The following is a 25,877-nucleotide window of genomic DNA, read 5'->3' as shown; positions in this document are numbered from 1 at the left end:
ACAGTAAAAGAAGGGGAAGTTCCCCTCTCCTGAAGACCCCAAGGGGAAGGGTCCCCAGCCCATCTCCACCCATGTCTCTCACATCTTTATAGGCAGGAGTTTCCCAAGAAGCAACAAGGTCTGGCAGGTGTTTTGGAGCTAAGATTCCAACTTGAAAGCCAGTCCCAGTTTTGCCTCTAGGTGGGTAATCACTCTCCCTCCCTGTGCTCCGTTTTCTTATTTGGAAAACAGAGACCCCTCAGCCTGTTCCCATCTACCTCACAGGTCTATTGAATGACTACAATTAATCATATGTGTATATACATCTTTGGAAACAATCAGGAAGAGGAGTAGAAACTATTTTATCATTAACTAACAAAGCGCTGTCTTGGCTGTACTCATCCCTCCTGCTGTCTCATTCCTGAGAGAGTCCCAAACATGTAATCAAGATTTCTTCATTAGCCACCTCCACTCAGTTCCTGCTGTTCAACCTCTGTGGAAAGGCAGGGCCCACTGGGGGTCACCTCTGACCCGGGGCTCCAAGAAGCTGGAGGGGGAAGAGAAGTCACCACTGGGCTTCTTGTGGAGGAGGGGTGGCCTGGAAATCTCCTGTGAGGCAGGGCTGGAGGGTCTAGGACGAAATTTAACACAGCTTGGAGAAGCAGCTCTGGGGGATTCTGAGCCCATCTCTGGAGGGAGAGTCAACAGTGGCTGAGCTCTTCATGCTTTACCGATGCTTCCATGAGAGTATAGCATTACCCTGATTTTACAGATTAGCAGATAATCTGTAAGGTCACCTTACAGCAAGATGACCACAGCAAGGTCACCTAACTGACTATAAGGGCCGACAGTCAGGATTCGAACCAGGACCTGCCTGACTGAGAGCTGGAGGGCTTTCTTCCCTCTCTCCTGTGTCCCACTGACTGCTCACCTTGCTTGACTCACCTTCCAGGTTCTATCCTTGCTCCCTGTCCAGATTCCTCTGCCCCACCCCTCTGTCTCAGCGCCCTCAGCCCACTGCCTGGAGCTAAGTTCCCTCCCTCTTCCCTTGGGCTCCAGGGCAGGCTCTGTACCCCAGGGCCTTGCTCCAGAAAGGGCTCCTCCCCCTCCAGATAAAGCTCCCTTCTCCTGGTAGGGCCTCCAGTCCCCTCAGTGCAGACACACACACACCACACCCACACACACAAGTCACACAGGAAAAATACTCACTCTCAGTCCCAGCTCCAAACAGACCCCGCCTCCTCCTCAGTCACTGCAGAGTCCTAGACCTGCTTCTTTTACGTTCCCATAACCTGCCAGTGCCTGAAAGGAGAAGACATGGGGGCTCTTCCACCAGAGGCAAAAGGACCCTGGGTCCAACTCCAAACATTTCTGACCTCCTGGCTGGTCAGAGAGCAAGACTGGGATCAGCAGGTGGACGAGGCCCATATGCTGCAGCAGAAGAGGTATGTCGTGCCACATCCCACCCCTCACTGATCCTCAAATCCTCTGACCCACACAGGTCTGTCTCCCTGATAGAGTGCCCCAGAATCCAGTGCCAAGTACTTGGATGTACCCTTCCCCCCAACCCACTTGTTACAAAAACCCAGCTTCCCCTCTGAGTGGTGGTGGGGCTGTGATGTTAGACCACACACGGGGACCTTGAATGTAGATTCAGAGGCAGGGACAGAATGATGACTAAGGCTCTAACCTGCCTGGCTGGTGGAAGAATGGGGTGGACGACTGAAAGTGACCAGAGAGAAGAAGCCAGGGTGTTGTGTTTGGGGGGACAGGCAGATGTAGGCTGGTGGGGAACAGATTGTTGGGGAAGAGATGAGCTCCTGTGAGCTTTAGAAGACTTGTTGGTTGAAGAAAGAGTGAGGAATTACCATTAGTGTGAATGAAAGTTGATAGCATGGGAAAGGGGAGGGGAGCTTTGTTTTGTAAAACTCCTGGATCTGACCAGCTGAGGAGGGAAACTCAGGTGACATTGGAGAGTCCTTAGTTCAGTTCATCTACCCTTTATGAGTCTACTGTGTGCAGCAGTGTGCTAGGAACTGAGGATTCAGAGACTGAATAAGGCTGTGCCTGCTCCTGGGATGCTTTCAGTTCGGGTGGGGCTGGTATGCCTGTGGGCAGATCATTTCATGGCTAGCCCTGAGGTCCAGACCCTGGAAGAGCTGTCAGGGCAGGGACCCATCCTGTAGGCAGGCCTCTGCCTCAGAGTGTTTGGGGGACTTGTCTCCCATCCTAGAGCTGCCTGGGGGATAGAGTGAGCAGATATTAGCATATCTGGGCCTCCACCAGGGCTGGTTTCATGCACAGGTGGACTCCATAGTTGCACAGGGTTCCACGCTTCAGAGGAGCTCTGCACTCTGTTTAATGCACTGCTGTCATCATCTTGAAATTCTTAATAATTTTTGAACTAGGGGTCCTACATTTTCATTTTGCCCTGGGCCTCGCAAGTTGTGTAGGCCCCTGGGTGCAGACTGAGCCCTCATTCAGGAAAGGTTCTCTACTTGCTCACCAACCCCCATCCCAGGCCCTGCAATGAAACCTTTGGCCTCCCTACTTCCCTCCCTGCTTTAGGGTGGGACTAGGGCAGTATCAGAGAGAGACCTAGGTCCCAGACCTCCTCTCTGGAGGGCGGTGGGCTAGAGGCCCAGAGTGCTGGGGCTGTGTGCAGTTCCCTCTGCACAGGGGTGCATTCTGGAATCCTAGCTCTGGCTGCCCTGAGCTAGGTGCATGCAGACTGAGAGTCCAGGTGAGATGGGCAGGGGGCTGGCCCTCACTCTACTGGTCCCTCCTGAGAGTGCTTCTCTAATGGGCAGACCTGAGCTCCGCCTTGAGATAAAAAGCTTCTTCTTTAGATAAAAAACTTCTTCCCCTGCTCATGGCTCACGGGGACATTGGAAGAGAGGAGTTTGGGGCTGGGAGACATCGTGGGAACTACCGGCCAGTCTATTTGTCTGCCTTTCATCTCTCCCACACCATCCTCAACCTGCCAGATCCTGTGTTCACCTTCAGAGCCAAAGTGTACTTACCCAGCGGGATCCGTTTTAGCTTTATCTCATGTTTGGTTCATCCAGGCAGGGGAGAGAAAAAGATTAACCGACAGAGGTACCATAAGGTGGGTATCTCCGTAGGGCTTCTCCTGCTCTGAGTAACACTGTTCTCAGAGAAGCCCAAGGCTATGCTTCTCCTCAGTTATAAACATAGTGTTTGACCCTTGAATCTAAGGATAAAACACAGAAGGAATAGATCCTCCATACCCCATCTCAAAACTCCTCCATGTTCCCCGGCAGAGATGGGTATCTAAACAGCCTTGGGGGGGTAGTCAGAACTTTCATTGGCAACTCCCAAGTCTCTAACAACCTGTCCATCTCTCCCTTTCTGCCCAGTTCTGGTATTTCAAACTCCCCTTGGCTAAAGAGAGCCGGTTCAGCAGGCCTGGGAGCAGGGGTGAAAACCCAGGTAGAAATTCTGTCTCCTCCACTAGGTTCCCGAAATATTTACTCAGCCAGGCCTGATGTCCTCATCTCAGGGCCACCAGGACCACCCATTCCATAGCCTAGGCCCTCCTACCTCAGGCACTGCACCCCTCTGTCGAGTTTCTCACCCATCTAGGCTAGGAGGCCCCCCACATGGGAGGAGCTAGCATGATGTAACCACTCTGCTTTTGGCCTTTCTGTGATTCTGTCTCATCCTGACTTATGTTCATCTTCTCCCAGGATTCGAGAGTCTCCACTGCTTCAGGCAGCCAAGGAAAATGACCTGTGTGTCCTGAAGAATCTTCTTCTGGACCGAGCCTGTGACTTTCGACAAAGAGGTGGGATCAGAGTTTAATGTGATGGAGATGAGGGCAGTAGCACCTGCCCCTCCACCCCAGAACTCTGAGGATTTCTGCAAAGAGGACTGGAGAACGTCTCTGGAGCCTGGAATCCCCTCCTCAAAGGGCTCTGGGAAGTGTTTGACTCCCCTGTCTTCTCTGCTACAGGAGCTCTGGGGGAAACAGCGCTACATATAGCAGCCCTCTATGACAATCTGGAAGCTGCCATGGTGCTGATGGAGGCTTCCCCAGAGTTAGTCAAGGAGCCCGTCATGTGTGAGCCATTTGTAGGTGAGAAGCCTGCACAATTTTTCAAAGTGGAAACATGTAGAGGAGGGTCTGATGTTATCTCTTAAAATGGGCCTCCGAGAGTAGGTTGGGGAACGGGTGACATAGGGTTCAGGAAGCATGACTCACTTGAGTTGGGAAGAATGCAAAGTTCCTGGTCTTGGCTTTGAGCATCCGTAACTTCCTTGAGCCATTTATTATTTCCTTTCAACTCCTTTTGCGTTTCCTGAGGATAAAACTCTATTGCTTTCATAGCAACACTAGAGTGATTACATTTACACCCCATTCCCAGTAGCCAACAGGTAAGTATAATGGACAGCCTGAGGGACTAATTGCCCTCAGTCTAAGGCCACTTTGCTGAACCAAGGGCAGAAATCTATGCAAGCATCTGTCAGGAACCTCCTGCAAGCTAGGAGGATGTTGCGTCCCTGAGAGAATTGGGGACAGACCCGCTGACTGAGGACTCTCTCTGGCCCAGGTCAGACTGCACTGCATATAGCCATCATGAACCAGAACGTGAACTTGGTGAGAGCCCTGCTTGCCCATGGGGCCAGTGTCTCTGCCAGGGCTACAGGCACAGCTTTCCACCACAGCCCCTACAACCTCATCTACTTTGGTGAGAGCCATGGCCAGGGCTGGGAGGAAGGGGAGGTGGAGAGGTGGGCAGGAGCAGAGAGAGGGTGGGCTGAGGAGGGATCCATTCTGGGGAAGATGGGAGGGGTTAGCCCATTCCCTCCATGGCCCTCTGCACCATCACTGCCTCTGGTTCTGCTGACAAATGTCACCAAGCCCAGATATGAGAGGGGGGGAAGGAGGCAGTCACTTGGGGAGACTGCCCATCCCATCCTGCACTCTTGCTATGGTTCCTCTGTGTCCCCAGGGGAGCACCCTTTGTCCTTTGCTGCCTGTGTGGGCAGTGAGGAGATTGTGCGACTGCTCATTGAGCATGGAGCTGACATCCGGGCCCAGGACTCCCTGGGTAAGAGTTGGGGTGGTGAGGGGAGCTGGGGTGCTAGGGGTGTGAGGGGAGGGGTGAGCATGGGGAACATCAGGGACTTTGCTCCAGTGGTCATGTGACACCCGTGTCCTCTCCCAGGAAACACAGTGTTGCACATCCTCGTCCTCCAGCCCAACAAAACATTTGCCTGCCAGATGTACAACCTGCTGCTGTCCTACGATGGGCATGGGGACCACCTGCAGTCCCTGGACCTCGTGCCCAATCACCAGGGCCTCACCCCATTCAAGCTGGCTGGAGTGGAAGGCAACACTGTGGTGACAGATGCTCCCCAACCCCATATGTTCTTCTCATGGCCCTTCTTCCCAACTCCCCAAAAGGGTGGTGGTCCTTTACTTCCAACTCAATCACTAAAATCCTCAGCCTCAGGAATCTCTGACTCAGGAGGATTGGAGAATCTTACTTTAGAACGTCTGCACAATATCCAAAGCTCTGCTCCCTTTGCCTCTTTTCTTTTAGATCTTTACGGGGTTTGTGGGAAGGAAAGACAAACGGAAAGTAAAAAGGAGGTTCATATAAACAGAGTCTTGCCAATTCCCAACTGTCCGTCAGTCCCAAGGAGTGGGCAACAGCCCTCTTCAATGGTCTTGTTCCCCTTGACCAGCTTCTCACACATTAACCCTCCGACTCACTGCTGTGCTCTCTCAGATGTTCCAGCACCTGATGCAGAAGCGGAAGCATATCCAATGGACATATGGGCCACTGACCTCCACTCTCTATGACCTCACGGAGATCGACTCCTGGGGAGAGGAGGTGTCCTTTCTGGAGCTTGTGGTCTCCTCCAAGAAGCGGGAGGTATGAATGCCATGGGGGATCAGGGAGTGTCTTGTGCCCGTGCAGAGCCTGTCCATTTGCTAAGATCCTGGGCTCCAGACACTTCCCTGCCTTATAATAGGTGGAGATGAGACTCCTGGGACCTTTGGGAGAAGAGTCTAATCAATACCCCTTTCCTGACTGCACTCTCCCTCTGCTTAGCTCCAGCCCCTTCTGCTTTCCTTTCTCATACTAATATTTCAGAAGAGGAACTCTCCAAATGGAAATTGCTTCCTATCATTCATTCATTAATTTATTCAGCATATTAAGCACCTTTTGTGTCCCAGATGTTGTGCAAGGAACTGAGAATATAGAAATAAATAAAACGCAGTTTCTGTTAGTCAACTTGCCCAATTTCCAGTCTCTGTCCTCAATAATTGCAATTCAGTACAATGTGTACCATCATAAAGGTCTGTACTAAGCACAGTGGTGGAAAAATTGATGTTGGGTTAACTTGGCTTGGGTGGGCAAGAGGATAAGTCACAGAGGAAGTGCTTGATCTGGGTCTTCAAGGAGGAATTGGGAGTCATCAGGAAGATGAGGAAAAAGAGAGCTTTCCAGAGAGGAGAAAACACATAGATAATTCAGACAGTACTGAATTGAGTGATTTGAGGGAAAGGAAAATTTGTGGAAGGATGGTAGAGAGGAGAAAACACTTTGGGCTTTCAGGAACCTCCAAGATAGCAGCAAGATATAGTTTTCATTGTTTATCTGCCACTTGAGAATTTCCTAGGAACTCTTTCAGAACCATAAAACTTGGAGGATTGTTGGTACTAGTAAATAGAAGAAAAGTTGAGTGGCCAATTGGTATGAACTTCCTCAGAGAATATTTCTGGGAACAGATAAGCTTCGAGCAGGGTTTCTTAGGAATTGGAACCTTTATCTCTCCTGTGGATTGTGCCACCACAAATCCTTGGTCTCTTATTTCAGCTAGCTCTCAATGTTTTCCTCAGATTTTAGTCTTGTCTTGGTCAGCTACTTTTCTATTCCCTTAAAATTCCTTTATAGTCCCTTTTATGTCTCTCACTGCCTTCACCCTTAGTCCCATCAGAAGATCCAGACTCTTACATCATGGGAAAAATATAGGCTTTCTGGCTGGAGGTCCTTCAACTTCCTGCCCTGTCCTGCCAAGCATATCTGGACACTCCCCACTGTCTCTCTCCTTCCCTCTGGGTTCAATGGAAAAGATATTCTTTCTGCTAATGGTTGATCCTTCCAGCGATGCTTCGAATTTGCATTTCCTACTTTCTCAGACGCCTCATGCCCTCCATTACCCTCTCTCATTCGCATCTTTAACCTCTCACTGTCTACTTACATTAGAGCACCAACCCGTCTGGCTTAGATTATTGCCACATCCTACTACCTGTACCTTCTATTGCTCCTCTTCAGTCCACAATACTTCTAGAACAAATCTGACTACTTCCTTATTTGAACCCCTAATTGATTCCCATTGCATTCAGAAAAAAATTCATACTCCCTCCCTTGGCACTCATGATGTAGGATGATCTGGCCCTAATCTACTTCTCCCATTGTAACTCCTGCCCAACACTCCCAACAGGGTCTCTCTTATACCCAACCACACCTCGTCTGCAAACGTCTTCTCATACCTTCCTGCCTTGGCAACTGCTGCTACTCTATGGAATGGTCTTCCCTAACTCTTCCTTCACTCAACTATCTACTGCTCGTCCTTCAAATCCCCATAAGTGCTATAGTGCTTGTGTTTACTTCTGTAATAGTTTATCTGCAGCACTAGCATGAGGCCTAGCATATAGTAGAAATGTACTAGTTGTCTATAAAAGAAATGACTGACTAGATGGATGAATGATGGTAGTGCTGATTACCACCCTGCCCATCTGGGACCCACTGGGAAACCCAGTACTCCTCATGATGTAGGTTAAACCAAGCTACACTCTTCTTCCGTGGCAGGCTCGCCAGATCCTGGAACAGACCCCAGTGAGGCAGCTGGTGAGCTTCAAGTGGAAGAAATATGGGCGGCGGTACTTCTGCATGCTAGGTGCCTTGTATGTGCTCTACATGATCTGCTTCACCATGTGCTGCATCCATCGCCCTCTCAAGTTCCGTAGTGACAACCGCACAAACTCCCGAGATAACACTATCCTCCAACAGAAACTACTACAGGTGACTCTCTTGGGAGGGGATGAAAGGCAATGGTGGCATGGGGCGATGATGCTGGAGACTAGAGTGATACTACTCAAGAAAGACACCACCCACTGGGCTCAAGCAACTGCAGGCTCCTAATCCCCTAGACAGATATCAGACACGATATAAGGGGACCAGAGAGGGGCCTTAATGAGTAGAAGCACACTTGTCAATGGAGCTGTGGCCTTTCTCGTTAACTCTGAAAGAATGCTTGGTATTACTAGCACTGTGCGTTTGTAAAATCCCTTATAATTTAGGAAGAGGACCACTTTTTTGTGATGAGAATTTTAAGGAAGTTGTTCTAAAGGGAGGAAAATTGTGCTCCAAGTGCATTTCTGAGTCTGTTTCTGGTCTGTTAAGGCAACACTGACAGCTTTCTGGCCTGCATTCTCTTCTGTGTACTGTCAATATGACCACCTGTCGGATATGCTGCAGAAGGATGCCTGGATTGCATAAGAGGTTGAAGTAATCAATCTCTGAGGTCCCTTTACTCTTGTGGGCTTGCCATTCTGTGGTGTCCTTCACACACCTGGGTGGTGAGGATTGCTGATGAGAGATGTAGGGTAAATGAAGAGTCTGCCGTGGAAGGGAGCAAATCCTCCTCTGTGTATAACAGAATGAGTAGACTCTAATAAGAACTTCTGAGCATATCGGTTCAACAAATACAGTTATATTGGGTTGGCTTATTGTTCATAGGTAACCAAAATTTTTGTCCTGGTGACCTGAAAATAGCCAAAAGGGGGTGCAGGCATGAGGGCAGAAAACAAAAGAAAGAGTAAGAAGAATTTTTCCAGGCAAGTAAGAGCTAGGTGACTGGAGATTTATGTTGTATGCAGGGTGGGCAAGCCATGGGAATAGCTCAGCCCAGACGAGAAAGAAGGGTAGTTTGAGTCAGAAAGAGAACATCAACTACCTGCCTAGTCAAGGAGCAAAAACCTAGTCAAGTCAAATAAGACCAAAGCGAGTGGTATGCACAGAGAAAGAACAAAGAGCCTCAATAACCCCAAAGTAGGACAAAACACTCCATCTCTCCTGCTTCTATAATTGCCTCTCAATATATATACAGTGTGCTCATGTACCCAGAGCCACTGTCTCCCCCAAAGAAGGGTTTGCTGCCTGGAGACCACAAGCCTGAATGTGATGGAGCTGCCTTGTCAGAGGTGGGCACAGGGGCACTGGGGGCAAGTTGTGTTCCACGCATCTCAAACTGGGCATGAAGGTTGCCCCTGGTGTGGAGACCATACAAGGAGAAAGGACATTTAGGAGATGGCCAGCTGGGGTGGGGGAGTGATTAGAAATGGGGAAATTGTATAAATATGAACGAATTGGGGGTTGTTGGATTTTTACAACATTCTTGGCCTGATTTCCTCTGATGCCTTCTTTCCCAACCTTCCTTTGTCTCAAACTTACTTGGGGATTTTCTGGATTTAGAATGTAGATAGCATCCTGGCCTATGAGTTAGGTACACTGAGCAATTGATTACCACTGAGTCTCCTCCCTATGTGTTTCTTTCTCTTTGGGACAGGACTAGTTATGTACAAACATTTCCTTTGACCCAGATAGTCTAGATTATGTTTAAAAGATCCTCTCTCCTTGCCTCAGGTCTAGGTGAAGCGTAATTCTAGCTGAGTGCACCTCCTCATTCTTCTGTTTTTTCTCCTATTCCTTCCTTCTTTCTGGTTAGCATTTTTACCCTTTTGCCTTTCACTTAGGAAAAGCTGCTTTGGCCCAAATAGAAGACTCTTGACTTTCAGATATTCTTTTCTTAGTGGAGGAGGGGATTTAAGAATGCTGCTGTAAGGGGTTTGGGTAGCGAAGAACACCAATGAAAGGTCCCTATTTTGTGTGTGCGTGTGTGTGAGGAAGATCAGCCCTGAGCTAACACCCATGCCAATCCTCCTCTTTTTGCTGAGGAAGACTGGCCCTGAGCTAACATCTGTGCTGATCTTCCTCCACTTTATGTGGGACGCCGCCACAGCATGACTTGACAAGCTGTGCATTGGTGCGCGCCTGGGATCCGAACCCAGGCCATCAGCAGTGGAGCATGTGCACTTAACCACTACACCATGGGCCCAGCCCCAAAATGTCCCTATTTTTACAGAGAATGCATATACAAAGGCCCCTCAGCCTTGATCTTGAGTTTATGGATTGTATGTGTTCCTCTTATTCAGTAGTAAGTCAATTTGGATTAAATCAGGGGCTTTCAAACATATCACCATCAATGATAGAGTGAAAGATTCACCATGAGTGAAAGATTCTGCTTTCACGATACACCAGATATGTTAAATATAGGAAATTCTCTGTTTTCTACTTTTTTATTACTTCAAAGTCTTCGAAAAATGAAAATGCATCAATACAGTGTCTTGACTTGATTAATGCAATTGTTGACATATTATTTAGCCTTTGGATCTTTTTCTTGGATAATGAATACTTTAATATCCAATTATATTCATAAATCTGCACGCTCAGGGCTTTCAGTCACTATAGGATTTCCTCTGTGGATCTCATGAGATCTGAAGAAGTCCCTGGGCTCAATGAGAGCAGCCCAGGGGCACTATCTCCAGACAGTTGAAGTGAAAGAAAAAACTCATCTGTTTACATGAAGTGGCACAAACTACACAAAAGCAGATATACATGAGGATGGAGTTAGTTTATCTCTGTCCAGTTTTGGAGATATCTAATGGATGTTTTCACTCTAATATGTCTCATTGTTCAGCCATAAAAGTTATGCTTTTTCAGTGCTTCCCCAAAACTCTATTAATTAATTAGAGTTAATTTCCTACCTCCATTTAACGTATACTTGGTTTAGGCAGAACAACATGTGCTACAGTACTAGTTCTCTTAGCTCAAAGTGTGGGAGTCAGGCGGCTTGGGTTTTATTCTAACTCTAAAACTAAATAGCTGTTTGACCTTGGGACGATCCTATCTCTCGCTAAATCAGTGGTTTGTAACCAAGACTGCACATTAGAAACATGAGAAGGCAGTGAAAATACTGGTTCCTAAGCTTCACTACACCTAATAAATCAGAATGTCTGAAGCTGAGGCCCTGGCAACGGTATTTTTAAGAAACTCTTTGAGAGATTCTAATATTCAGTTAGGGCTGAGAACTACTGGCTTCCACTTTTGAGATCTACTCAGCTCCAACTTTCCAGTCTTAAGTCAATCACTCTGATCATTTAGATTCCTGATCCATTGTTCAGCAAGAGGGCATTGATCTCCCATAATCAGATTTTCTTTCTGTGTCTTGAAGATTTCCTCAATCTCTCCTCTGCCCTTTTCTCAAAAACATTTCACTGATTCATTCATTAAACAGATAATCTTCAAGAGCCTAGTTGGGCCTAAACCTTGTTCTAAGTGTTGGAAATTCAACACCATCTGAGCAACCCCCACATGATCTCTGCCCTTTTGGAGTTTACAGACAGGTTTACATTAATTAAGTGAATTGATATTTCATTACAATCTGTGATTGTTACAATTCACATTATTTTTTCCTATGATAAGAAAAAGGACACGATGCTAGGGGAGCTTATAACAGGGGCCTGAGTACTCTGAGAGGCCAGAGAAGGCTTCCCTGAGGAAGATAACTCAGATGAGATCTGGGTATGAGTTAAAGGTGAAAAATGAGTCCTGGGCAAAAAGAATGTGTACGCAAAGGCCCTGAGGCAGGAAGAACCTCACCAACATCTAGGAACTGAAAGAAGCCTGGCTAGGGAGCTGGGGCAGGGGCCTCCAGATGAGGTTGTCCAGGCAGATCCTTCCTGAATAATGCAGGGCCTTGCAGGCCATATTGAGGACTTTGTTCTTTATCTCAAAGGTAGTGGGAAGCTCAGAAGGATTTTAAACAGAGGAGGGACTTGGCAAGACTTTATTTTAGGAAAATGTCTCTGCTTGTAGGGTGGAGGACAGATTTGATGGGGCCAGGGAGGATGTGGGGAGACCACTTAAGAGGCTATTACAGTTCAGCAAGCAAGAGATAATGGTAGATTGGCCTAGGTGTGATGGGGAGACGGAGAGAAGGGGTTGGCATCAGGAGACTTCTTGAAGGTAAAATCATCCCTGCGGTGCAATGGATGGATGCAGAGTCAGGAAGAGGACCGTGGCAGGAATGACTCATAGATTTCCATTCATTTTAAATGATCCTCTACCTGTCACAGTCGGTGGGGTTGATTTGTCTATACATCATTATCCCCCATAAGCTCTGAACAACCCAAAATACTACAGCTATTTGAAAACCAGCTGATCTCTAGCTCTACACGGCTTTGTCCAGGGGTCATAACCAACTTGTCGTGGAAGAAGCACAGCAAATGAAAGATAGCGAAAGAGATGAGGAGAAGCAGGGAGCCCAGGAGGTAAAAATAACATCTCCTGAGTGCTTGCTTTGTGCACTTTACATGCATTTACCTGTGCTTCTGAGATCTTATTAAAATGCAGACTCTGCCAGCAAGGCTGGGGTAGGACCTGGGTCTCTGCATTTCTAACTCACTGCTGAGTGATTCTGCTGTGGTGATCCTGTGGATCACAAAGCATTTTATCATTTATTCCTCATAGATATCCTAATAAGTAAATAAAATTATTATCGCTATTTTAAAAATGGTGAATTGGGTGGGAAGAGGTTAAGTACTTTGGCAAAGACACTCAGCTAGGAAGAGCAGTGCTGGGATTGAGCTTCTGGTCTGCTTCACTTCAGAATCTTCACCTTTAAATACCAAGCCAGGCCATGTCTCCCTCCAGAGTGATGTGCTAGACTCTAGTCTCCTTTCTTAGAGGACCCATTGCATAAGAGCTAGCCAAGGCCTGCCACACTCGCCATTATCTGGCCACATTAATTTTCCCTGTCAAGATGAGGGATAGAAGGTCAGTGGGCAGGGGGTCAGATATGGAAGTTCCTCCCACCCCTGGCAACAGAGCCACTATCTAGTCTCTAGTTTTGATAATAGGTACCATTTTCTGATGTGGTTAACCTAATGGTGTATAGGGTAAGTCAGGAATGGGTGATGACTCCTCTGTAGAGAGTAGAAATTTCCCAAGTTAATCCTCCTGAGAAAATGCAGAGACTAAGACTGAAATAACCCTTGGAAGGTAGCCTTATGTGGGAACCAGGAGACCTTCTCTTTTTGGCCCAGTGGTTCTCAACTTGGGGTACATAGCAGAAACATCTATATCTAAAAAAGAAGATGCCAGGTCTCAGCTCCAAACTAATTGAACCAGAGTCCCCAGGGTGCGCCTAGGCATGTGTGTTGTGACAAAAACTTCCTAGCTGATTCTCATGGGCAGCCTGGTAAGGAACCCCTGCACAGTTTAGAGGATTGGAGTAATTCTTCATTACGAACCAGCAAGACTTTTTCCAGGAGCTTCATTCCTTTGCAAGCCTGGGATCTTGGGGGGGGAAAAGAGGGATTTGACAACTGTTTCTGGTGTCCTCCCACTTCCTCTGGGTAGCCCATGCTCCCCCTCTTCCCCACAGTAGTACACAGGGCTCTGCTATGCCCATCTCTTCTGGGCATTTCCTTCAAGGACATGAGTTCAGCCAGCTGGTAAGTGAGAGCAATCTCATTAGGCCAATTCTCAATGAAGTATGAATGGTCAGCCTCTGCAGGGGATTTGGCTGTTCACAACTCCTGAAATTCCAAGCCATGTGATGATGTAAAGAACTCTAGTCATCTACTTTTAAAGGGGTAGGGCGGAGTATTTTCTCAGTGCATATTAGCCAGGCCTGCTTAGGTGACCTTGAGCTAAATGCCCAGTTTGTTGTCATCCTTTTCCCCATTTGCCTCCCCAGTCCCATTTCCCGATACCCCCTTTCCCTCCTTCTGCAACTCTCAGAGGATGCTCAGCTTGCACCTGCCTGCTTACCCCCTCCTTTCTCTCCTTCCTTCTTTCTTTTCTTATTAATGGAGCACCTATTGCTGTGTATTGTGGATAAAAAGCAGGAGTAAGACATGTCTACTCTCAGAGACCTCTCAGATTACTGGGGAGACTTGGAGTACCAGATGATTGTGGTGTGCTGGGTGAGGCTGTAAGCAGAGAGCAGGACCATGTACCTACAGGAGAGACACCTGATCTGGGCGTGGGGGCGGAGCCAGGAAAGGAGACCCAAGAGGAGTGCTGTGACCTGAATCTTGAGGGTTAAGTAAGGGTGAGCCAGGCAAACGTGGTAGAGGAAGGCATTCTAAGAAAAGGGCACAAAGTTCTTGAGAAGGCCTGGCTTAACCCAGAACCCTAGTAGTTCAATGTGGGTGGAGCTCACACAGAGTATGGGGCACAGGGCAGGGGCCACACCAGTGAGGGTTCTGTACAACATGTTTGGTAGTCTGGGTCTTATTTTTTATTCTTATCTCACAATGAGCACTTCTAGTTAACAGAATACATGCACAAAATTTAAAAATCAAATGGTAGGTGTAATGAAGAGTGAGAGTGTCCTGCCTGCCCCTCCTCATCCTTGTCTTATTCCCTGAAGCAACCAGTTTTTACCTCTTCTAGTTCTTCATCTTTGTTGTTATCTCCACATTGCTGAATAATAGCCTTCTATCTCTGTTCCTTAATTAAATTTAGACATTATCTATTGAAATTCTACTATGATAAGGATTTAGAAAACACCCATTATATGATAAAGTAAGATTTACCAGTTTCTCAAGAAAGATAAACGTCAGAGAAGTTTACAGAACATCAATTCTTTAAACAACAACAGCAAAGTAATTGAAGTCTAGCCACAAGTTCTTAGATCTCATTGTTCACCAAGTAGATAGACACCAGCTCTTTTCCTGGTCTGTCCTGCTCTCATATTATTTACCTGAAACATTTCCACCATCTCTTGGTAAGTCTGGTCCTAGTCTTCCATAAAGGCTATATCCTTGCTTCTTCTGAGCTGACACACTCTGAGAAGCCATGGGGCTCCTGGTAGGTAGGTGCCTTCTTTATACCACAGATCACCTCCTACCACATAGCATCTCTTCCCGTTTCAAAAGCTGTGCCTCTCACCGGACCTGTAAGTTCACTGCTGAAATAGCCTGCAGAGAGATGCTTAGAGGTTTCAGTATATCAGCAGAGCAGAGATGATTAGTGTTCTTTATGCCTAATGAGCGGTCACATCCTACCCAGCTTAGATCCTCAACATTCTCACTGGCCCCAGGGCCTCTCAACTCCTTTCTTTGGTGTGCTATTCAGAGATGTGACTTTGGAGAACAGAGTTTCCAAAAGCCGAAAGGGTACTTGAGTGAGTTGAAATTATTTATACCATTTCATGTGGGAATTAATGGATATATGAACACACTTTCCTGGAAAGAAGGTCCATAACATTTATGATATTCTCAGATGGGCTTATAACTTCAAAAAAGTTAAGGATCATTATTATAGAGCTGTATCACTATATCTGTGTGATGTTGCCAGCCTTTCCCCGCAAAGTAATTTGTACAGAAGGAGGATGGGCTTCTTTCCATCTTGGCCTTACCTGGACCTATACCTTCTACACTTACCACTCAGGATGAGGCAGGAGTCCTTCCTCAGAACTAAAATGCATTGTGTCTGTAGCCCATTTTCTGCCCTTTTCTGCATTGCCGAATCATAAGAAAACCACAGCGAATATATCTATAGTGCTTTATGGTTTATAAAGTACATCCAAAGACGTCATCTAATTTGATCTTCACAATAACCTCAGGAGCTAAGCATTATAGTTTCCATTTCACAGATGAAAAACCTCAAGCTCAGGGAGGTTTAGTGACTAATTCAAAGTTTCTCTAGAGCTAGGAGGTTCTGGGTCCGTACCGGAACCTGAATTCTGTGATAGCTTTGTAGTCTATTCTACCTGCCGGGAACAACAGTGATATTGGGAAAGCTGGACTCTCAGCATAGCTGAAACTGCCCCAAGCCACTAATACCTCTTCCTGTTGGTTTACTTTGTGCTGTAAAATGTGATCTCAGCCCCCGGTATACATGTCATAAATTATTGCTCACAACGTAAGGTGACTTGCTAGGTGATAGCTCAAGTATTAGCATGTGCAACATATATTAAGCCTTGGATACGTAGATCCATGTCCTGGTCACAGAGTTGGCCACAGTGGCAAATACAATGATGGGGGCACTGTGATGGTGGTGGTAAGGGGAGTTTTTCTTCATCTTGAATAGACTTCAGTTACTTTAGATCACTTGCTCAAACGGATTTGACTCTCAATCTATCAGAAAGCACTTCTTATCCTGAATTTCCCTCCATAGGAGGCCTATGAGACTCACCAGGATAAAATTCGGCTGATAGGGGAGCTGGTGACCATCGTCGGGGCAGTGATCATCCTGCTCCTGGAGGTGAGGTGCAGGGGGAGTCCAAACTGCGGCCATCTACCTGAGGCCCCAAACTGAACTGCAGTCTACATTGTCTTTTTGTTTTACTGGCCTCTTTCCAGATCCCGGACATCTTCAGGGTTGGTGCCTCTCACTATTTTGGACAGACTGTCCTTGGGGGGCCATTCCATGTCATCATGTGAGTGTCCTTTCCTTCCAGCCCCTGCCTGACCTTGCCAGAATTGTTACAGATCCCCCCTTCACTCTCTGGGACCTATACCTCAGCTGACTCTCACCTCCAGGGATTTCACTCCAGTGGGCTTGTTCGTGCGACTGTATGTGTGTTTTAAGTGCAAAGTTTAACCCTGAGTGTGTGGGTACCACCCAAGTCACCGCTATGCTGGAGGGGACCTAGAATATTTCCAGCCCTCCCGGCTCACAGCTCCAAGCTCCTTGCTCTCCCCCCAGCATCACCTATGCCTCCCTGGTGCTAGTGACCATGGCGATGCGGCTTTGCAACATGAATGGGGAGGTGGTGCCCATGTCCATCGCCCTGGTGCTGGGCTGGTGCAGTATTATGTACTTTGCTCGAGGATTCCAGATGCTGGGTCCCTTCACCATCATGATCCAGAAGGTTAGTGCTTTCCCCAAATTTTCCTCTGGCTTCAGCCATAGGACATTCCCAGACAGAGGGAGGAAGTGGGAGAAAAAAGAAAAATGCTGCTCAGAGTGGATCTGGTGGAACTATGTGGACCTCTGATCTGTTAGTGATATGGGCTGAGAGACAGGTGGAGAAAGGATCGCGCCACCCTCCCTCTACTTCTCTGTTTCCTATAGATGATTTTTGGAGACCTAATGCGTTTCTGCTGGCTGATGGCTGTGGTTATTGTGGGATTTGCCTCAGGTAAGAACACTAATCCCTCCTCCACTAGATCACTGGATCCAGTGTTCCAGAAAGTTCACTCTCACTCTTGCTCTCAGTTCTCATTTGCACTCCCTTTTGCTTTTTTGTTTGTTTTCCTAGTGGAAAGTGAGTCAAAAAGCACACTCACATCCATAGGATCAGGGTCACACAGGTTGGCCTAGGAGGTAGACCCAAATGCTCTGAATTTCTGGACCAATAACATTCATTTGACTGACTGCCCTGCAAGATCTTTAGAGATCTTGGAGAGAGATAAAAAGGGCTTTGAAGAGAGAAGGACACCAAACAGGAAAGACTGGCCGGTCATGGATCTCAGAAACTATGCAGGCAAACAGGGACGGTGCAATATTTAACTCCCCTATGTTTACTCTTCAGATGAAGAAACATAAAGCATTCAATAACACACAACATGCTTTTCTTTTATATGTGTGGTCAAAGTTGAGAGAAAAGGAAAGAATTCAAAAAGGGAGGTACAGAAAAAGAGTTTGGAGAGTTTGAAGAACGAGAGAGGAAAACAGAAGAAGAGTTGTGAAGAGAGACTGGGAAAGAGAGGCCAGTAGAGACTCAATCAAGGCCCAAGGCACAGTGGAAGAGTGCCAGGGAAGAGAGGAAAGGACAAGGCAAGAAAGTCACAGGCAGACCTGAGCCAAAGCCAGAGGGAGGGAGAGGGAAAGTGAGTGAGTAGAAGAAAGTTCTTAGGGAAAGGCAGAAAGAGGAAGAGAGAGTGCAAGGCAGCAACTCTAATCCAGCCCTCAGTGTCTGCAGCTGAATATCCATAAGATGAGCAGATGTACTACACGGTATTTGAAGACCCCTCCACTCTAAAAGACCATGGCTCAGTACAAAGGATGCTGCTCCTGTCCTGAGAATCCCTCTGTTTAACAAGGGTCTCCACAAAACAGTAGACCAAAAACCATACCAAGATCTGAACTACGAAAGGGTGAAACGGTGGTGGTCCCCTTGTTTGGAGTATTCCCCATGTACTCTTTCCCCCAACACTCTACCCTATCTGAGTCTACATGTATACAAAATGAGGGAATGCCAACAGTCATTTTCTGTTATAGATGTACATGTCCCATACCCAGAATCTCCTAAACTATCTCTTCTTGGTTGTTACACTTACTTTTTTTTTTACATAAATAAAAAGCAATGCTTTGTCATAGACCCTATTTCTGCTCTGGGGATTGCCTTGTTTATACTTCAATTCCCTTTACCGAGAGGAGTCTTTTAAAAGTTCTAATGCCATAATAAGTTTCTGAGATGCCTAGCACCATCCATTAGGCTACACTTGGAGCAGGGAAAACTTTTCTATGATGGTCCAAGCTCACCCAGGGAATCTCAGGGTGATGGATGGGTATCTGGAGGCCATCAAGATTTTTTTAAAAGGTGCTTTTCTTTTAGCCTTTTCACGTCTCAGTTCTTTAAAATTGTTGGAGATTCTGTATATTTTTGTAACAACTTGTCTTTTTTTTTTTTAAAGATTTTATTTATTTATTTTCCCCCCAAAGCCCCAGTAGATAGTTGTATGTCATAGCTGCACATCCTTCTAGTTGCTGTATGCGGGACGCGGCCTCAGCATGGCTGGAGAAGCGGTGCGTCGGTGCGCGCCTGGGATCCGAACCCGGGCCACCAACAGCAGAGCGCGTGCACTTAACCACTAAGCCACGGGGCCAGCCACAAGTTGTCTTTTAAATATTTGTTTTTTTAAAATGTAAAAACCAGTTCAGTGACTTACTATAGATATAATTTTTTGCTAACTGGCTGAGTATCACCATTAACCCAAGTGATGAACTTGGTCATAGGACATCTGAGGGTAGCCCGATCCACAGGTAAACTGTGACTTACATTCACACATCTACATTGATGGGTAAGTGTGTGTGCATATGTATGAATGTATGGGGATCTATACTGGAGTTAAAATAAATGCTGACCATGCCCATGCTTATCGTGATAACTCCCCATTTCCCCATCTCCCTGCCCTCTTCCTGGGCGGAGCAGCGTTCTTTGTCATTTTCCAGACAGAAGACCCAAACAATCTGGGGCATTTCTATGATTACCCCATGGCACTGTTCAGCACCTTTGAACTTTTCCTCACCATCATTGATGGGCCTGCCAACTACGACGTGAACTTGCCCTTCATGTTTAGCATTGTCTACTTTGCCTTCGCCATCATCGCCACACTACTGATGCTGAACCTGTTCATTGCCATGATGGGTGACACACACTGGCGGGTGGCTCATGAGCGGGATGAGCTCTGGAGAGCCCAGGTGAGTTTATTAGTGTTAGTCTTACAAAGGGGCAGGGCATGGAGAGAAAAATCAAAGTGGAATATGTTATAGTAGATGACTCTTAAGAGAGTCACAGAACAACTGAGTGGGGCTGTCACCTCAATGGAGGTACATTTGGATATGTGGAGGGGACAAAAGGAAGCAAAATGGTAGAACAGGGCTAGGATCAACACCCAAGAACCAGGGGTGTTGATCACAGGGGGAAAGTAGATCCAGGAGTCATCCTTGAATCCAATGAGAACTAAGAACTGTCTTGTTCTGAAATATTCTGTTTTTCATTTGAACCTTATCTTTTATTTGCTTCTATAACTCCCTGTTTCTCTGTGATCTTTTCTTTACATCATCACAGGCTAATAAAATGTTAGCATTGGAAGTACCTTTAGTGGTCTTCTAGTTGAGTGCCTGTCCCACAAATAATCATTTATTGGTCAGAGGTCATTCAATATCTTCTTTAATGCTGATTAGGACCTTACTATGTGGATTTTGATAGTGGTTGGGAGGAGAAGAGCTTTTTCATATTCCAGAAGTTTTTGTTATTAGAAAGGACCATGTTGCATTGAGCTGAAACCTGTCTTTCTACAATTTTATTCTTTGGTTCCAGTGTTTTCTTCTTGTATAACACAGAACACGCTCTTCCATATTAGGACAATTCACATATTTAAATACAACCGTTATATATCCCCTGGGCTTTTCATTCACTTAACAATAATTGTTTAGAGCCTGCTATGTGTTGGGAAATGTCTAGGATCTGGGATCACAAGCTTGAACACGTGGAGCTTACGGTCTCGTTGGGAAGACAGACAAACAAATGACTTCACAGACAGCTGTACAATTACAGTCATGAAAGTGTCATAGAGAAGTAGAAGATGCTAAAAGCAGGATTCAACAGAAAAGACTGACTGGAAAGTTAGGAAATGCTTTCCTGATGGAGTGACATTTAGGATGAGCTCCTAGACGTAGGTAAGAATTAGCCAGTTAAGAGGAAAAAGGGAAAGGGATGGAGGTTAGAGTTTGTATCAGTCAGGACTCTTTACTACAGATACAGAAAACCAAACCCAAATAGACTTTAAAAAAAGGCAGTGGGAGGATGATGTGTTGCTCCTCATAACTAGAAAGTTTAAAGCATTAAACTAGCTTTAGGCATGTCTGGCAAGTGCCCAGATCTCCATTTCACACATTTCATCAGTTTCTCTGTTCTGTTCTCTTTCGTATTTACTCTCTTCGAAGTCAGTCTCTCCCATCATGTTGGTGAGATAGCTTATAGAAGTTCTAAACTCCCAAAGAAAGGAGCAGGTATTCTGCATTATTACACAATTCTAAGGGCCCCACTCACATTGTATTCTGTATTCTGATGTTGTGGAATACATAGCCTTTAAAAGAGTGTCTTTCCCCCAATGAACCGAGTCTAAATTTCACCTCATTGCAGTAAGTTTGAGTCATAGACGCATCCTGGAATTTAAGGTTCAGGCCAAGGACTGGATGGTGGTGGTGGTGGTAGCCATGAATTCCGGGGAAGAGTAGACTAATTAACTATGTGCAGTCTAGTCTACTCTAACCGATGGACTGTGAGGAGTGAAGGAGTCATTCTCTAAATGAAAGATGGGTTCTGTTACCGGAAGAAGGTGGGGGCTGAATAAAGGTGCCAGGAGAAATAGTAATGTCCTTTTTAAGATGAAGAAGAGCTATCCAGGGAAAGGGAATAGAATGGTTGAAAGTCCTGAGGTTGGAGGGAGTTTGGTGTAAGTAGGAAGCTGAGAGAAGGCCGAGAGAAGTGTGGAGCACAGAGAAAGACGGGGAATAGAAGGATAGGAAGTGGAGAATTAGGCTATATTAAGGATTGCTAGTTCCTTCAATTAATAAAGCTTCCTGGCCCCAATCCATCCTGACTGCATCCTTCTGTTCTTGGCCTAAGAGAGCATGGCCCTTCCAAAACTAAAATGGTCCCTGATATGATTGGAGGAATGCATTATAAAGAGGGGCATGCCTTTCCTTGCTTTGGACACTATACTATGAATAGCACCCAAAACTGAGTCAGGTCTTTTAGCAATTGTACAATGGCCCTTCTTAAGCTTAGGATCAACTAGAATCTCCACATCTTCGTTACATGACTTACTTAGCTAACCTCCTTTACCATTTGCCTGTACTTACACAGACACTTTAGTCTTAAACATAAATGTAGGACCTTACATTTGGTTTTCTTAAATTTTGTGTGATTGGTTTTTGACCAGCATTCCAGTTTGGTGAGATCATTTTTTAATGCTTCGGTCACCTCACATATTACATATTCCTCCTAGTTTTGTGTCAAAGGCATATTTGATAAGCTTATCTTCTGTTTCACCTAAATAATTAATGAGAGCAGGGCAAAGGACAGAACATATGATGTGTCATTAGAATTTTCCCTGCCAAGCTTGCAGTCTTTAACCCATCCTTTTCCTTTTTAGGATATAGATATTTAATTTGCTGCAAATTCCCTGAACACCGGCAGAATCATTTCACTTGCAAGATCATAGAGATTCTATTTAATCATTTTATTTAAATCAAGATAATTGGCCTATGGCTTTCCTATGAAAAAGAAAATGAGATTAGTTTGGAGCAACTCATTTTCCATGAATCTGAATAGTAATATAGAGGGCACTGTTTTATTCACAACACTCATAAAATATTCTCTCTCCTTTTATGATGAATGGTGAGTAAAGCAAGCAGCATGGTGCCTGGCACAGGCTGGATAATGGATAAGTGGCTATCATCTCTGGTGTCCTCATCCCACAGGTTCCTTTTGATTCCCTCTGTTGGTGGCCTCAGTGTTCTCTGAACCTCATGGCTCCTTCTGAGTTCTCCTTCTATCTCTTGCCTCCTTCCAGGTCGTGGCCACCACAGTGATGCTGGAGCGGAAGCTGCCTCGCTTCCTGTGGCCTCGCTCTGGGATTTGTGGGTGCAAGTACGGGCTTGGGGACCGCTGGTTCCTGCGGTGAGTGACAGTGTGTATCCGTCAACTGCAAACGTGTGTGAGGCCATGGAGCAAGGGTGACCAGTTCCACATTTACCACCCTCCTCTCCATTCTTGAGTTCTCGCTTTTTTTTTTTTTTTCTTTTGGTGAGGAAGTTTCACCCTGAGCTAACATCTGTGGCCAGTCTTCCTCCTTTTTTTGTATGTGGGGTGCCATCACAGCATGGCCACTAACAGATGAATGCTGTAGCTCCACGACGGGGAACTGAACCCAGGCTGCCAAAGTGGAGCATGCCAAATTTAACCACTAGGCCACCGGGGCTGGCCCCTTCTTGAGTTCCCAAATTGGACCCAAAGGAGATGTTATCACTCCATAAAGTGAGACTGCATTAGCCTGTTTACAGGTGGAGGGTGAAGCCAAAGTGGAGGGATAAAAAGAATGCTCACAGCCAATGCCAGGCTGTGAGTACATCAGGGCAGTAACACGTGAAAGGCTACAGATATGTGTTCTTGCTCCTCGGATTTGGGTATGGGTTACCCAAAGTGTTCTAGTCTTGTTCCCACCTCACCCCCATTTCTAATATATTCTTGCCTTGAGACTAACATCTTCCTTCATAGTCTACCTTCAGCTCCTGACCTGGCTCTCTTCTCTCATTTATTTCCTTAATTGCATCTCCTCATTCTTGTGACACATTTATCTTTCAATTGGCTTTGTTTCCTCTTTCATATTCACCCATATCCACCCCCACCCCAATCACACACACACACACAAGCCTACCACCCTCCAAATCTTGATTGCTTACCTCTTTGGCCTCCATCCCAGTTTATCCTCCATTCCACTGCACTTCCCTTCACTTGATCCTACATGATCTTCTTGCTTCAATTCTGGTCCCTTCCTTCCCCTTTTCTCTTGATACTGTTTCCTACATATACCTCATTCACCTCTACTTCTCCCCATAGCCCATCTCTCCCCACCTCAGTTGAGTCCTTTCCCATTTCCCCTCCTTAGAGTTGAGAACCACCATGATCAAAATCCTTTGCGAGTGCTTCGCTATGTGGAAGCTTTCAAGAGCTCAGACAAGGAGGATGGACAAGAGAACCTTTCTGAGAAACAGCCCTCTGTGGTTGAAAGTGGGACCCAAGCCAGAGCCTCCCTGTTTCTCCCAACTCCCTCCCTGTCCCGGAATACATCCCGCAGCAGCAGCAGTCACCGGGGCTGGGAGCTCCTTCGTCGTAACACCCTTGGACACTTGAACCTTGGACTGGACCTTGGAGAGGAGGATGAAGAGGAAAATGTCTATCATTTATGATTAGGATCCCTATTATTTTTCACCTGACTCCAGGGGGACCTTGGGTGGGGGGCAGAGAGAGAGACTCTTGCCTATGTGCAAGTTTCTAACTTTCATACCTATTGATCATGGGAGGGAGTAGACAGAATAATTCTTAATAGCCAAATCTCACCTTTCACATCAGCATTTCTGGAGATGAGAAAAGGGCATCTGTTGTCCCACACATCTCCTGGGTTCTTGGAAGTCCCATAGCTTGGGAAAAGAAGGTGTCTTTTTGATCAAAGTTGTACTTGGCAACTAAAGACCCAAGGTAGGAATGCTAGATTAGTGTCTGGATCATCTCTCTTTCTGCCCCATGTGGGCACTAGGAAGTAGTAATCTGTGAAGCCTGCCTGGTTCCACAGGGCTTAATGTGGGAACAGCCAGGCACAGCATTGTGGCTTTTCCCTTTTCCCTACACCCCTGTAGGACTCTGTCGCCACCTAGCAACCAAACCCCAACTAGAAAACCACAAGAAGAAAGGTTCTTTATCTTTGCTTTATTTAAAAAAACATTATTGTGATAAGATACACATAACATAAAATTACCATTTTAACCGTTATTAGGTATACAATTCAGTGGCATTAAGTACATTCACATTGTTGTGCATCCATCACTACTATAGATCTATAGAACTTTTTCATCATCCTAAATTGAAACTCTGTACCCATTAAACATTAACTCCTCACCTTCCCCTTTCCACAGCCCTTGATCACCAATATTCTACTTTCTGCCTATGAATTTGACTACTCTAGGTACCTCACATAAGTGAAATCATACAATATTAGTCCTATTGTGTCTGGCTTATTTCACCTAGCATAATGTTTTCAAGATTCGTCCATGTTTATTTAGCATGTATCAGAATTTCATTCCTTTTAAGGGCCAAATAATATTTCATTGAATGTATGTACTACACTTTGTTTATCCATTCATCCACTGATGTACATTTGGGTGTTTCCACCTTTTGGCTATTGTTAGTAATACTGCTATGAACATTGGTGTACAATTATCTGTTCAAGTCCCTGCTTTGAATTCCTTTGGGTATATACCTAGACGTGGAATTGCTGGATCTTATGGCAAGTCTATGTTTAATTTTTTCAGGAACTGCCATACTGTTTTCCACGGTGGCTGTACTATTTTATAACGCACAAGCGTTCCAATTTCTCTACATCCTCACCAACACTTGTTACTTTCTGTTTTTTTTGATAATAGCCATCCTAATAGGTAAGAAGTGGTATCTCATTGTGATTTTGATTTGCGTTTCCCTGATGACTAATGACATTGAACATCTTTTCATGTGCTTATTGGCCATTTGTATGTCTTTCTTTTTTTTTTTGGAGAAATGTCTATTCATGTCCTTTGCCCATTTTTGAATTGTGTTGGGTTTTTTATTGTTATTTTTGAGTTGTCTTATCCTTGCTTTTTGAGGCTTAGAGTCTAAGGTGTTTGTATCTTATTGCATTCTGGTATGTTTTTAAGTATGCGTGGTAAATTGTGCCTTTCTGTGCTTGAATGGTCCGATCATTTCTTTCTTTTTTTTTTTTTTTTTCTGTGAGGAAGATCAGCCCTGAGCTAACATCCATGCTAATCCTCCTCCTTTTGCTGAGAAAGACTGGCTCTGAGCTAACATCTATTGTCAATCCTCCTCCTTTTTTTCCCCCAAAGCCCCAGTAGATAGCAGTATGTCATAGTTGCACATCCCTCTAGTTGCTGTATGTGGGACTCGGCCTCAGCATGGCTGCAGAAGTGGTGCGTTGGTGCGCACCCGGGAACCGAACTCAGGCCGCCAGTAGCAGACCACGTGCACTTAATTGTTAAGCCACGGGGCCGGCCCCCAATCATTTCTTTTATGGGACTGTCCCTGGTCTGTCCCTCAGGTGGCTCATTGGCAGCTAATCATCCTTGTGTCTGGAGGTAGCAAGCTCCCAGCTATGTCTCCAGCAACAGCCATCCTTCACCCCCATCTCTCTTTGCCCCTGTGCTGAGTTATGGGGTGAACAGCAAGAATAGAGGACGGGCCATGCCTCTCTAGGAAGGAAACTGGGATCTAGGTGTTCA

General features: G+C 45.9%; 1 protein-coding gene across 2 annotated transcripts; it reads left to right on the top strand.

The window, feature by feature from the left end:
• Positions 1-1,197: 1,197 nt before the first annotated feature.
• On the top strand, positions 1,198-23,848 carry TRPV5 (transient receptor potential cation channel subfamily V member 5). Of its 2 annotated transcripts, none has more exons than XM_004430676.3 (15): positions 1,198-1,424; positions 3,690-3,787; positions 3,956-4,078; positions 4,554-4,691; positions 4,956-5,054; positions 5,172-5,347; positions 5,739-5,885; positions 7,830-8,042; positions 16,272-16,358; positions 16,457-16,533; positions 16,803-16,968; positions 17,172-17,238; positions 19,255-19,523; positions 22,406-22,512; positions 23,501-23,848. In XM_004430676.3, the coding sequence occupies exons 1-15, from the start codon at positions 1,297-1,299 to the stop codon at positions 23,799-23,801; spliced, it is 2,196 nt and encodes a 731-aa protein (XP_004430733.1). In that variant the 5' UTR covers positions 1,198-1,296; the 3' UTR covers positions 23,802-23,848. The 2 variants fall into 2 exon arrangements, with proteins under 2 accessions (XP_004430733.1, XP_087288119.1); XM_087431993.1 differs by having other exon boundaries at positions 4,554-4,726; positions 4,895-5,054.
• The last annotated feature ends 2,029 nt before the right edge of the window (positions 23,849-25,877 follow it).

This window comes from Ceratotherium simum, chromosome 1, assembly GCF_057802395.1.
Source record: "Ceratotherium simum simum isolate JZ-2026a chromosome 1, ASM5780239v1, whole genome shotgun sequence".
NCBI classification, from domain to species: Eukaryota; Metazoa; Chordata; class Mammalia; order Perissodactyla; family Rhinocerotidae; genus Ceratotherium; species Ceratotherium simum.
This window is presented reverse-complemented; position numbering and strand designations above follow the sequence as displayed.

Coding starts and splice junctions, on each gene's coding strand:
- TRPV5 (XM_087431993.1), top strand. CDS start 1,297: ATGGGGGCTCTTCCACCAGAGGCAAAAGGACCCTGGGTCCAACTCCAA. Junction 1,425..3,689: donor CATATGCTGCAGCAGAAGAG/GTATGTCGTGCC, acceptor ATCTTCTCCCAG/GATTCGAGAGTCTCCACTGC. Junction 16,359..16,456: donor TGATCATCCTGCTCCTGGAG/GTGAGGTGCAGG, acceptor GCCTCTTTCCAG/ATCCCGGACATCTTCAGGGT.